The sequence below is a fragment of the Tachypleus tridentatus genome, chromosome 1 (genome assembly GCF_004210375.1).
Source record: "Tachypleus tridentatus isolate NWPU-2018 chromosome 1, ASM421037v1, whole genome shotgun sequence".
NCBI lineage: Eukaryota > Metazoa > Arthropoda > Merostomata > Xiphosura > Limulidae > Tachypleus > Tachypleus tridentatus.
This window is the reverse complement of record NC_134825.1, coordinates 42,700,878-42,715,621: the sequence shown is the minus strand read 5'-3', so window position 1 is coordinate 42,715,621 and position 14,744 is coordinate 42,700,878. Positions and strand designations below refer to the sequence as shown.

Here is a 14,744-nt window from a genome sequence, read left to right as displayed (position 1 = left end):
GTAGTTTCTGCCCTGGGAATTGGAACTTTTTCTGTAATTTCTTGTTACTGTCTAATTGAGTTGAACTTACTATCAAAGATTTGTAACAAGTGCTTGTGCAGTATTCAAAACTTGTATCTTGTTCAAAATATTCTGTCAGTTTGTGTTGCTTATCATGACTGATGTTCACATATGATTAATGAACATAATTGTAATAGTATATTGTCAGTAGAAAGAGAGAGACTTTTTGATGGGTGTCGAATTAGACCAGGGTACTGGTGTGGTCAAGAAAACAAATTGGTAAACATAAATGCACTGACTAAGAAACATTTCTTGTTATTTCTACAAATAAATGCTTGATTTTGTTTGTCTTGAACTTTTCTTGCACATTTTTTGATTAAGGGCTACAAATCTCATTATTAGAAAGGCCTTTGTCCAAAGGTATCAGATTGCATATTGACTTTTCAATTCATAATCACCTTACATGTTTTTTGCTTAGTCAAACTTCAGTGTGTGGAGTATGGGACATGATGGCACAATGTTGTCATCACTTGATAATTGGCAGTCTTAGTTTTCTTGGTTTCTTTTTGCAAATATTTTACACAAACAAAACTTAATCCATGTGTATTCTCCTGAAAAGAATGAACATTGGATTAAATATAATTTCTATGGGGTTACTTGACTTATTTAAGTCTAAAATATGTACATTCATTTTATTCAAAACAATGTGCTTATCACTTTGTTAACATTCATTCAGATATTTTTGCATACTCATCTAAGTTTCCCTTCATTATAACTTTACCTTGCAATAATTTAGCTTCAGTTCATAGACTGCTATAAATGCCTTTCATCTACTTTTTCTTTACTGTGAGTTTTATTCTTGATGTTTGTTCCATTATTTCAACACATAACTGTTATGTCCTGAATTTTCATAATTGTTTTATATTCTGTACACTATTGTATCGTTACTATACTTTATTGTTTAATTTACTACTTATAGTTTTATTAATAAAGCATTGTAGCTAAATGACTTTGTTATTCTAAGTATACAGATGTTTTCAAATAAACTAGGACTTACTGATTTAGCACAATACCTACAAGAAAGCAGAGTTTAAATGGCATTTATGAAAATAAATAAAATTCAAGCCAAGAGCATGAGAACTTCTGCAAATGTTTTGTAGGTTGTGGCTAGTTCTGATTAAATTACTAAGAATATGTAAAAAGAAAGAAGATGGAGAACTTAATGAATAACAGAAGAAATATGGCCCTATTTAAGAAATGTTTATGGTCTTACAGCTACTATATGATTTATTGATGTATCCTTATATCGAAAGCCAAGCTCTTTAGAACTTAGATTACCCTGAAATCTTCATATTGATTGTTTGTCTACCTGTATAAATTTTTTGTTTCTAAACTTTTTGTGATGGAAAACAAACCTATGTTGAGTGATCTTGCTTAATATAAAAGTTTTTTTAAACATAAGTGAGCGTACCTCAAGCACTTTTTCTTTTAAATTATGCTTTCAGATGTTTTAGAGAAATTAGGAATACCTGCAAACAGTGATCAAGGACTGCAGAGTAGTAGAGAAGATCCACGCTATGATGATAGTAGCACTGGTAAAAGTATTTAGCAGATTTGAGTTTCACTAGTAATTAACAACAAAGATTATTGTAGTGTTCCAAATATGAATATCTGTGAACATGTATTTTTTATTTATTTTTTTTATCAAAGTTTGAAATATGATTGTTTTAATGTCATTAGCAATGAAGGAAAACAAAGTTTGGTTATTCTCTTCCAATAACTGAGTGATTTGTTTCTGTTGATTGATCTGCATTTTATAAAACATAAGTGCTAGGTGTTTATATTTAACTTTAAGTTGGATATGTATGGGTCTTTGAATTCTTGAGAAATTTGGGAATTTTATTTTGGATTTTGAAGAAGCTTAGTCTTTAAATAAAAAAAAATTATAAGTTATAGTTTTTATTTTTAAATTTTTGCCAAAAAATACAATAAAAAAAAGATAATTTCAGGCCTAGATCTGTTTTGGAGGACTAAACAAAGTCCAATTTTTGTAGTTGGAAATTTCAGATTATCATTACAGACACTTTATTTGACTTTCTGTAATGCTATGAAGATACATCTTTAATTCCTTTTTATGCTTATTGCATGGTTTATTGGAGTAATTTTATCTGGCTTCAGTTCTTAAATGTGTTATTACTATTCTGCTACTATTAAAGTTTAGTGTAGTTTAGTTAGACTTTAATTAGGATTATACATGTATATTTTGTTACTGTAGATACAGCAAAGCTTGAAGTTGACTTTTGGGCTTATTACTAGATTATTAAGGTTTCACCTGCTGGTGACTTTAATAACATAAAGTTATACTAAAGTTTTAGAATATTAGGTTAAAGCGAAGAATAATCACATGTTGGTTAAGTAAGAAGGAGAGTTTAGTTATCTTAGAATTAAAATTATTGTTCACAATACTTTGTAGTTGCTAAGAGCATTATGTATGAATAAAGTATTTAAATTATAAACTAATTTTGTGATACCAGAGACTTGATGTATATTATTATTGAAGTAGATATAGTGAACTGTATCATCAGTAGTAGTTAATAGGAGATTTGAATGATACATTAACCTATAAAGTGTAAAATATATTTAATTTTGCACTCCAAGTTACTAAACTCCAAACTAGTAATTGTATATTTACCTAAAGTTTAATTACAGTTAAGCCCACAGTAACATTCAGAAGGTTCAAAAAGTTATATTGCACTACATTTTCAAAACTTGCTTACTTGAGGATAAGTTACAAATAATTTTTGGAGAGTGGATGTGGAGTAGCAGTTTCAAGATCAGAAGTCAAGAAAGCAAAACAGGAAATGATGCATGTTATGGTAGAGATTACTTTGGGGAGGCATTAGTGGTGAGTTTTAAAGGATACAGAGTATAAAAAAGTTAAGGTGATACAGATTCAGTTAATATTCAGATTCGTCTAATAATTTAAAAATGTTACTGCTTGCAGTGAGAAAAGATCTGATCTAGAAGTATACATAATATATACTGACAGTATTTTGTAGTGAAGTGTCTGGAAAGAATAGGACTATAAATTATTTGTAAGATGTTAAAGTACAGAGCATAACAAAGCATGTGGGTAATTTATTTGCTTGTACCAAGTAACATCCTCTCTGTTTGTAGTGCATGTATGAATGAATGATGTTGGAATAGCTCCTTGAAAAGTACAAGGAACCTTTTCTGAAGATTTATGGATTAAATTAACCATTTGCCTTATTCAGAAGTATTTCTTTTGGCTGAATGTTAGGCATACATTACTGAATTGGATCTTTGGCTTAAAATGAAGGATTATCAACAGATAGTCTAATTGGATGTGTGGGATAGTTTTCAGAGCATGGAATATTTAGGAAACTTCTTAAGATAATTATATATTCAGGGTGTTTGGAAAGTCACTGTGCACTTATGCATATATGATTACAAAACTGCACGGTGACTTTCCGAACACCCTGTAGTTTAAACTAAAATTGCATAGTTGGCAGTAGTGGAGATCAACAATTTAAAGGAACTTAAGTGAGGAAATTGAAAATTTCCAGAAAAATGGAATTGAGTTTAAGTGCACTGTTAACATAAGTAACTTATTGCCTCAGAATATAAATAAAATCAGAATGGACAAGCAAGTTTTTTACTGGAGAACATTCTGCACCTGTATTGACTTTGTAATGTTCTTCATAACACAACTGTGACACATGTGTTATTTTTGTTAGAAGAAATGATGTTCTAAAGCCTGCAATTATTTGTGCAGTCAAATACTAGATTGTATTATTTATTTAAATCTGAAAATATTAATGAAGTTTTAAAGCCAATACTTCCCAACAGCAGAATTGCTCACTTTTTCCTTGACTATAAAAACTTTGTGATTTGGCCTCTTCAATGGGAGAGGGATTATTATTAAATTTCTGAAATGTAACTGAATAAAATTTTTAAGAACGATTAATGGGGTAGTTATGTAGGTTTATATATCTTAACAAGCCCCAGAGAGGTTTTTAAGTAAAAACCAGAGACACGCAGATGCTGTTTTTCTTCAGCCCTGCACAATATTGTAAAATTCTAATTTTCCTAGGAAGGGAGTGTTCTTAAGAATTTCATGGTAAGTACAATAAAAATCAATAGTTATACTAACATTTCTTATTTTTATGTGTATGGAACCAGGGTTTTAAAATTAATTCCTAATTCAAGTTGGTAGAGTACTTTCTAGTTAGATTATCACTGAAGCACCCAAGAAAAGCCATGAAGAGTTCAAAGAACCAGAAGATGAGAAAAATTGGTCTTGATTGAAGCTTCTTTCTTTTTTCAAGAATGTATTTTACTTTATTTATATATAGTTAATCCTGGTATCTTTGTTAAGCTTAGTAATGTTTATGTCCTTATTAAAAGTTAAATCAAACATCTTGCCATTGCTGAATAAATTGGGTTTTTGGTTTGATAGTAGTTATGAAGAGTACCAAGAGTGATTATGCTATCAAGTCCTGATGTTATCAAATGTCAGATCACTTTTAGACCAAATTACTTCATTTCTTATCTTGTGTTAAACTGTGAAAATAGGGTAAGATAATCCACTCAAAGCTTTTGGAGCCTTTAGCTAAAGATTTCTTTTCTGTATTATTGAGCTGATAATTGGATAGCTTTAGTGATAATGTTATTTTAATTTTGTGATAAGCTAACATTGTATTTTGGTTAATAAGTAGGTATAGGTTTTTAACTTTTTGAAATTTATTATATTAAAATATTACTGTTGTGTGTTTCCAAAGTTTTGTAATGGATAACAATCTGGCAGTCTAAAAGAATCTTTCAAGCTGTGTTGAAGTCCTCTGAGGGGTACATTTTGTGTTGTAGATTTATTTTCAATTTAAGCAATAAGGTTTCTTATAAGTATGGCTAGGAATTAGCTCTTTATTTAATTGTTGAATCTTTAAAAAGAAAATTGTTATATGATTTTAAATTTGAAAACTTGTAAGGAAATTAAGCCAAATGAGTGTTTGTGATATTATACATGTACATTTCCTAAAATCCTTTACATTTCTGATACTGTTTACGCATTGATTTAAACATAGACAGCTGTAGGAAATCTAATTATTTAAAAACATAATCCAGTACTTAATGAAGTACTTAATAACTATTAATTTTATTAAGCCTGTTAAAAGACACTACAGGAATCAGAAGTACATTTATAGATTTGTATTGCTAAAATCCAAGGTTCAGTTTCCACAGTAGACAGAGTACAAATAGCTCTTATGTGTTTTAATTCATATAGCTGAAGATATACTTATGGGATGTGATTCCACTGTATTGCTAATGAAATTATGCACAGATTCATGTCCACCACAGTTCTAGAATAGCTTAATATAACAACAGATTTGGCAAGGTTTGACAAAAATTATGAAAGCAGTCACCTGACAGCCCATTATGTATGTGCTAGATTTGTAACAAAAAATATCACAATTGTAAAAACCTTCAAAATTGATTTCTGAGAAAGCTGTTGGGCTATCTTGTTTTGAAACCAAGATGAGATGTTGTGGATATAAGCATTCAACTCAGTGGTCTTAATTAATTTTGCATAACATCTTACTGGTTTTTCATTCATTATTTGGAATTTGAGATAGATGGGATATTCACAACTCTCTTTTCAGTGGTATTACTATTAGCAATTTCTGTTATGACCTTGGAATAACAACCGGAAAGTGCAATGAATTTTTATGAAACAAGTTTTGAAATTTTTTATGTATATATATATAAGCAATATTTTTGTTACATTGGTTTCTTTTTATAATAACATTCTGTTGGTTAAATATATAAATTTGGTGAGTATATTGGAAGCAAATTCACAAACGTAGATATGTCAATCCAAATATTTAATCCATTCAAGCTTGATTGCATAATTTTGGTCACTTTTGTATTTGCATTCGAACAAATTAATAATTCAGGAATGAAACTACCTAAACTGAAATACTTCAAACTATACTTCTTGATAACTGTTGAACATTTTCCAACCCAAGTTAAACATTTATAATAAACTTGCAACTTCTATAAATGGAATAAATCACTTCATTGTATACAGTCATGTGAAAAAAATAGGATCCCTATGAAAGCCTGTGTATTTTTGTAACATCTCTGGATGTACAGATATTTAATTTCAATTTTAACAATACTGAAAGACTATAGGAATATAACTAAACAATTAAAACTGAAGAAAAGACTTTTCAAGATCTTCTGTAAATGTAATTCTACAAAAATGCATATTCTAATTGAGGAAATAGGACACCCCCACATTTATACCCACATAAAATGGCTCAACTCACACCAGGTGCACGTGATTAGAAGATTGTTACTCAGCATTATGAATGAGGGTTGCCCTATTTAAACCTCAGACATTTAGTTTGGTGTGCTCCTGACTGTTGAAGTGAGAGTGAGCACCATGGTGAGAGCAAAAGAGCTGTCGGAGGCCTTCAGAAAGAAAACTCTAGCAGCTTATGAGTCTGGTAAGGGATTTAAAAAGATCTTGAAAGAGTTTGAAATCAGCCATTTCACTGTCTGGAAAATAGTCAACAAATGGAGGGCTTTCAAAACAACTGCCAACATGTCCAGGTCTGGCTGTCCAAGTAAGTTCACCCCGAGAGCAGACTGCAAGATGCTAAAAGAGGTCTCCAAAAACCCTAAAATGTTATCATGGGACCCACAGCAGGCTCTGGCTACTGTTGATGTGAAAGTGCATGCCTCTACAATCAGAAAGTGACTGCACAAGTGTAACTTGCATGGGAGGTGTGCAAGGAGGAAACATTTGCTCTCTAAGAGAAACATCAAGGCCAGACTGAAGTTTGCCAGAGAGAATGTAGACAAAGACCAGGACTTCTGGAATAATGTCTTTGGACAGATGAGTCCAAAATTGAATTATTTGGACACCAGAACAGAGGATGTGTTTGGCGTAAACCAAATACAGCATTCCAGGGAAAGAACCTCATACCAACTATAAAGCATGGAGGCGGAAGTGTCATGGTGTGGGGCAGCTTTGTTGCAGCAGGACCTGGAACAGCTCACAATCATAGAATCCACCATGAATTCTACTGTGTATCAGAGGGTGCTTGAGGATCATGTCAGACCATCAGTACGAAAATTAAAGCTGAAGCTGAACTGGACCCTGCAACACGACAATGACCCAAATCATACCAGTAAATCCACCAAGGACTGGCTGAAAACTACGAAATGGAGAGTCCTGGAATGGTCGAGTCAAAGCCCAGATCTTAATCCCATTGAGATGCTGTGGGGTGACTTGAAATGGGCTGTACATGCAAGAAACCCCTCAAATATATCACAGCTGACAGAATTCTGCATTGAGGAGTGGGGCAAACTTTCTTCAGACCAATGTCGGAGACTGGTAGATGGCTACAAGAAGCGTCTTACTGCAGTTATTTTAACCAAAGGGGGTAGCACTAGCTATTAAGGGGTAGGGTGTCCTAACTTTTTTCTCAGTTCAAATATGCATTTTTGTAGAATAACATTTACAGATGATCTTAGTCTTTTGTTCAGTTTTAATTGTTTAGTTATACTCCTATAATCTCTCAGTATTGTTGAAATTGAGATTAAATATCTATATATCCAAAAATGTTAAAAAAAAATACACAGGCTTTCATAGGGTGTCCTAATTTTTTCACATGACTGTAGGTGTATACTATGCTGTTATGCAACATTTCTGTCCATTGACCTGAAACCTAGATTTAACACAATCACAGACCTTATGATATTGTTACAGTCTCCATTCTCAATAGACATTTTGCAATAAATGTTTTGTTACTTTAGCCAACATGAAATTCCGAAACACATCTGTTATATTTTATGTATTATTTGAAAAGATATGTTAAACAAAATTTATAAAATCATAATAGTCTCTTTTGCTCTGATTAAAAACATGAGATATTGGGTTGAAAAGGGTATCAAGGCTTGAAAGATAATTTTTTTGTAATGTTTAATATTTTAGCTTTATGAAATAATGCCTAATCATAAGGGCTTATGATGCTGAAATTCAAGGCTCAGTTTCTGAGATGGGCATAAACAGATGTGAACAATAACGTTAATGAATGTAAAAGCAAAGTGTGGAAATTATTGAACTTATGGAAAATGCTTTTTAACTGGCATGTGATGATTTATTTTGTGGGATGCCTTTTCTTCTTATTTACAGAAGACGTAGAAGCTGAAGGCTCAACCATCCAAAGCCTTCCTAAAAATCGTCAAGTTAATAGAGCAATTGATGAAAACTTGCAGTATGATGATAATGAATTATGCGATTCAACATCTAGTGGTTATCATGGTGGTCAGGGAGTTCATAGCGATCATTCTGAGGACAGTAGCTTAACAGATAGCGAACGAACACTTGTAGGTGATGAACTCTCACCAAGAAATAATTCTCCAGATCTGACAGGAGTTGACATGGATAGTGATCCTGATCCTTCACAGAAAGTTGGTGAACTTTTAGCTGGAGCCAGTGGGTCTCTGTCAACCACTGGAACCAAACCAGAGTCTGAAAGCTTACAGAATAGTAGTGTAAGTAGTTCACCTCGCAGTGAGCCATGTGAAGATGAGAGGAATCTTTCCTCACCAGAAGAAAATACTGGCCAATCTCCTAAGCCTTCTAAAAAAGATCAGGGAGACTGGGGATCTAAGAATGATGAAGAAGATCAGGAAGAGGAGGAAACGGGAATTCAACCAAAGGATGTAGGAAGCTGGTACTTCCGTGCATGGCCTTACACGGATCCTGAAACATGCGAGAAAAGTAAGTCACATTTTTTGTATTTAGCTTACTCTAGGAAACATTCAATAGGAAGATTATCCTACAGTTTTTAGCATGTTTGTTTGATATGATAATCAGCCCACATCAGTCATTTTCATGTTTTCTTACAAAGAGATAAAAGCTAACTTTAATGATATCAAGTAGCTGAAAATGTCTCAAGATGAAATTTCTCAGATAAGTGACTTAAAAAGAACAAAAGACAAACTGAAAACTTTCATCTTCATTTCTCTTGTAGCATACAGACATTTGTTAAAGCTGCTATGGTCTGTATTTAAATAGGTATATAAAATAAGCAATTGATAAAATGCAAGAGAATCTGTAACCATATATAGCATATCTGATACAATGTCCTTAATATATCAGACTGTTATTTCAGCTGATGCATTTTATTACATTTATTTTAAGTTATTGCAGCTATTGGAGAACAGCTTTCAGTAAATATGTATTTTAATTTTTCATTGTGAAACATGTGAAACAGATTTGTAGCAGTAATAATGATCAGAATATTAAACAGTGCATAATGAACAAAGTAACTTTAGTTATGAACACAAATTAACTTAAATGTCAAAGAAGTTTCACTTTATATGATCTTAATAATGGGAATTTTAGTGATGTCATAACTTACATTTCCTAATTTCCTGAATGTTAAATATTTATACTAAATTTAACAGTGCCAAATAATGATTGTTAAAGCATTGCATTTAACCTTCTAGCAGCTGGTCCATATTCAAAGGCCATGTCGTCTAGTTTGTTGACTTGCATTCAAAATTTTATTGAACTACTATTTTATAAATTTATGTTGGTAAAATCAGAATCAAATTGTAGATTATAATTCAAACTTTATATTTATGTGAGTAAATTTCATGATTTGAAAAAATGCATCTAAATGTAGATTTTATAGAGTCACATGGTATGCTGAATACAGCACTGTTTAAAATGAGGTCTATAATTTTATAGAACTTAGAAACTCAAATTACTAATATTGACAAGCTAAAATACAAAATAATAAACTCATATATTTATTTTGCTGAGATATGGCTTACATACTAAATCAAACACAGTGACCCTGTTCAACTCTTTCCGTTTTTTGAAACAGTCCTTTTTATACTCTTACTACATTACATGACATGTGAATAACCAATCAACAGCTTAGAATGTCCTCAGATTAGTCTTCCTCATCATTTTAATCAAAGAATTGGCCTTCATGTTCTTTTGATCCAAGTTTTCAAGGAGGTAGGTTGTATCTTTAGTCTGCTTGAATTTTATATTTTATAAAATATAAAAACAAAAACCTTAAGTTACTAAGCTTAATAAATTATAGTGGAATTCTATGGTATCAGTGTACTTATTTGTAAATTTTTGGTTATTCAACTGTGTGTGTGTGTGTGTGTGTGAACCTAAAAAAAATGTTTGATATCCTGCATGTGTGAAATTTTAAAATGCTTAGCAACCTATGTTCAGCAGCAACCTGAGTACAGAGGTCATAGTGAGAAGGGATAATTGTTTGATTTACCTCTTGATTTATTGTTCTATATTTTAAGAAAAGTAAATTTAATTTATTTCTAAATAGTAATAATCTATATACATATATAATGTGTTATAATTGAAATTTGACAGCAGATTATAAAATACTAGTCCACTAAAACACAGTCAAGACAGGAAAAACTAAAAAGTCAGTTTTGTATTACTGGATATATCTCCTGGATGCACATGCACTACATCAATGCAAGCTATGTAATGTTAGTTAGGCATGCCTAGAAGGTCAGTATAATAAAAATAAATAAAAATATATGTTCATACATAGCATTATGAGACTTAAACTATTTGGACTAAACATTTCTATTTTCATGTTATAGTATGTAGTCATTCTAGTACAGAAAAAACAATTTTTATTTATTTCCTTTTTTTGATGATTATGAGGGTGATTAAGTGACAGACCTCGCAGTTAGAGTATTTATGTGTATTTATTATCAAGACTCAGTGTTAAGTGATTTTCATAAAAACTTCAGTTTACATAATAGTATAGCTTGGACTTTAATATATTTAGACTTGTTTAACATTTTTTAAATGACAAATGGGTTTATTCTAAGGTATATAACTAGCCATATAAATGGTATTCGAAAATTTAAATTTAACATGTTAGTTAGCAATTCTTTTCCAGTCCGTTTTTCTCTTTAGTGTTCTTTTGTTTTCTCCTTCTTTTTTCATGAAAGTAAGTTCAAATAAATGACAATACTTTTACAATTTCATTGTTTTTTTTTGGATGAATTGTTACATTAACATTCAAGCTCTTACTGAATCTATAATGAAACACCTACTTCTTCAGGTGCTTGCCTTCTTTTTGTTATTTGGTTGATCTTGATTTTTATTTTCTCATCAGAGAATGCTTTTATGGGGTTTGCCTTCTTTACCGTCTCATCTTGTATATTGGTATAATTTCAGTAAGTTCAGGAAGACCTTGGATTTATATCTGCTATGTTAGGAGAGAATCAATGCAAAACATAGCCAGTTTTTTGTTTCAAACTTAAATGGACCCATAGAACTGAGAAAATTTTTTGTTAATCATAGTAGTATGCATTGCATGTTAAGATATGCAGATATAATTGCTATTATCATCACAAGTGCTAAAATATTGTCAATATAAGTTATATTTCAAAGTCCACAATACTGAAAGTGAATACTTAATTGTTGCAAAAATGTAAAAGAATGTGGTAATTCTTAAAACAATGAATGGAAATGTTATAACAAAGTGTAAAAGATTATTATGCTTTTACAGTGCTTAGGGTGTATATAGACAAACGAATAAGCTTAGGAATTTTAAAGAAGAAACTTGAATCATGGGTTGGAGTTCATTCTGATTATTTTAAGGTAAGCATTTTCATGATTTCTAGTAATTTGATACCTGCCAGCTTTGTATATTATAATTACATTATTGATATTTCACCATTACTAAATTACTTGCTTTCATCACTGTAGTTCAGATGCCTAGCTTTTATTTGTTGGTTTTGGTATTCTTGTCAATTTGTTTATTGCCTTTAGTCACAAAAGTTTTGTCATGTATTTTGGAAATGGTCAAGTATGATATGAAAGTAGCATCCCTTAATAAGCTGCTATTTTTTTCTATTTAATTTTATAAATCTGTAATATATCAAAAACTTCATACAGACTAGTGGTTTAAGATGATTTATAAAAAAAATAATGGTTTTGATCCAAAACTTCAAGTTAACTCACCTTGGTAGTGTAATTGATTGAAAATGAGTATGCAAATTGAGATTTGGTCATCTTTTTTCAGATATTTTGTTTGTAAAATATTATATGGTAATGTCAAATTTGTGCATACAAAATACTTGTTTTTATATTTATGTAGACATACTAAGTGTTATTAAAAAATAATAATAAAGGAAATAACATAAATATAGAAACTGCTTTACTTGAAATTAAATGTCTCTTAATGTGGTAGAGATTTATGAAGTGAGAAAAAATGTATGTTATGGAAATGTATCTTATTATTTAGACTGTTTACTGTGTGCATGTGTAAAAAAAATTCTGCATACTGTGTTTTTGTCACTGTTATCTACAGTCTTATTTCATATTTCAAGCATGCCTATGTTTTTCTGCTTTGTCCTTGACCTAATGTTTAGATTAATTTAAAGATCTACAATTTGATCTTCAGATTTGATGTGTAACTATTAAATTAAAAATATTTATATCCTTAATACTTTATAATTGATAACTATTTGAATGCATTTTGTGTGTGTGTGAGTATTTATTTAAGATGTTTTTTCCATAAACTTTTCAGTTGTTTTTTTTTAATATGAGTCCGTACACAGAATAAATGTTTTTTGTTTACTTGTTTTCAGTTAATTGAAGAAATAGTAATCTAAAACTTGCTACCTGAATTAAATATACCTTTTAGTAAGATTTTTATTTCTAGAACTAAAGAATCAGGTTACGTAGAAAAAATATACTGAATTGACAGATTATGATGCAGGTTATTAAAACTGTTTTGAGTGCATGAGTTGTCACATTAGTTTTAAAAATTCAATGTTTGGATTCTTTAAATGCTTTTTTGATGTCTTTTTTTATTAATTTAAAGATAGAGAAAATAATACAATAGTTTTGTATTATTTTTTGTCTCTTCTGACCTTGTTTCAGTTAGTGTATTTTAACATTATATACTAAGAAGTGTTTATCAGCTAGGAGATCAGTATGTGAAAGGAGTTTATTTTGCCAATATTCATTCTGCTAAATTCTGTGAAATTACCTGACTTAAATTTGGCTTCACACCAGGAGAAATCAACTATTAAAATATTTAACATGAGAATGTAATATTGGATGTAATGTTAAAGTTGGGCAGTAGCTATTAGTTTTGATTAATAAACTGACATTACGACATAATATATTTATATTAATGTTATCATGTACCTAGTATATCTTGATTGGTGATTGTCATATTTTATCCAAGAACTTTTTGTTTCAATAATGTATATAATGTATAAGTTTAGAAGGCTTTTAGAATCATTTATAATTATGTTGTTGAAGAAATGTAGAAATTTAATTACAGTAAACTTTAAATACCTCATTGACATTCCTGTCTTGTTTAAAGGCTTGAGTTTAATGTTGTGACTGTCTATGTGCACACGCATATATATTTTATACCTGTTCTGTTTTCTGTACTAGTTTATTCATAGTATTGGGTAAATAGTTTTTTTTACTGTTACCTTTTGCAGTATTATAAAACACTATATAGAAGACCATTTATGATTATTACCATAATTTTTATTCAAGTATATTTGGATTCATGTATGCTAAGAATTAGTATTTTGTTTAAACTAAAATTGGGAGTAAGTTTTTATTGAAGCTGATCTAGAGACAATTTAAAAATATCACTTTAGAGGTAACTTTTGAAAAGTTATGAAAATGTTTATCTGCACCTTTTGTTTCAGTTGTACAGGGTTTATTCAAATAATCAAGAATATGAGTGCACAAGGCTAACAGAAAACCTGATGTCATATTCTGAAGATTCTAAAGTAAGTTCTGTGTGAGAAACAGTTTTATAGTTGCTTTGAAGTTCAAAAGGAATGAATATTTTATTTATCAGATTAGGTTTATTCTTTAATGATAAAATATTTTTGTAATCTGTATGTGATATGTAAGTGTAAGTGATACATTTGTTGTTCTATTACACTAAACTGAAATTTTTTTATAAATTTGGACAAAAGTATTTTCAGTTATAAATTGTGTACTTTAATTTTTACTGATTGATTGAATGAGAGAGGTTGATGGCAAAAATGGGTGCTGATACTATAAGAAAGTGATGTTTTATTCTTCAAAATGAATGGACATCTTTCCATTTGAGGAACAGTCCATGTGCAACTGCTCATAATTGTGGAAAGAGGGAATGGTCCATGCTTCCATTTCTAGAATTACTTTTTAAACCTGGAATTTTTGAAGATGTTTTTTAGTTATTAATTCATTAATCACATGGATATGAAACATTAAGTAAAAAATAATTTATGCGTGTGAGTTAAAATCATGCATGTAAATAATTACTGTTTGTTATTTTCTAGTTGACAGTAAAACTTGGAAGGGCACTTCAGAAGGGAGAGTATAGGGTGAAGGTGTACCAATTACTTGTCAATGACAGTGAGGTAAACAACTTGTCCACTGTATTGAATTTGTTTTATATTTTTAGTAGAGTGATACTTGAAGTTTTATTGCATGTATTAATAATTAAGAAGTTAATTTTAAATTCTACATTAATACTTTGCATATTTTAATGACCTAATATCCTTACTATTAAATATTTTAGAAAATTAAATACAGTTACATAATAAAGTATGAATGGATTGTTAAAATATATTAAGTATAATATTACTAATTAGTAGGGATTAACAAGGTTCCCAAATAA

At 30.2% G+C, this 14,744-nt stretch overlaps 1 protein-coding gene across 8 annotated transcripts in view; it reads left to right on the top strand.

The window, feature by feature from the left end:
• LOC143247067 (ubiquitin carboxyl-terminal hydrolase 47-like) overlaps positions 1-14,744 on the top strand; it is a 142,273-nt gene that overhangs the window by 91,183 nt on the left and 36,346 nt on the right. For 6 of the 8 annotated variants that reach the window (XR_013026352.1, XM_076494491.1, XM_076494467.1 and 3 more), the window contains 5 exons: positions 1,506-1,601; positions 8,225-8,815; positions 11,610-11,701; positions 13,780-13,863; positions 14,404-14,484. Coding sequence is in view for 7 of the 8 variants with exons in the window: in XM_076494491.1 (XP_076350606.1) it covers positions 1,506-1,601; positions 8,225-8,815; positions 11,610-11,701; positions 13,780-13,863; positions 14,404-14,484 (944 nt within the window). In the remaining variant the exon portion in view is untranslated. The remainder of the gene's footprint in view (positions 1-1,505; positions 1,602-8,224; positions 8,816-11,609; positions 11,702-13,779; positions 13,864-14,403; positions 14,485-14,744) is intronic. The other 2 variants (XM_076494498.1, XM_076494473.1) reach the window with 1 other exon arrangement.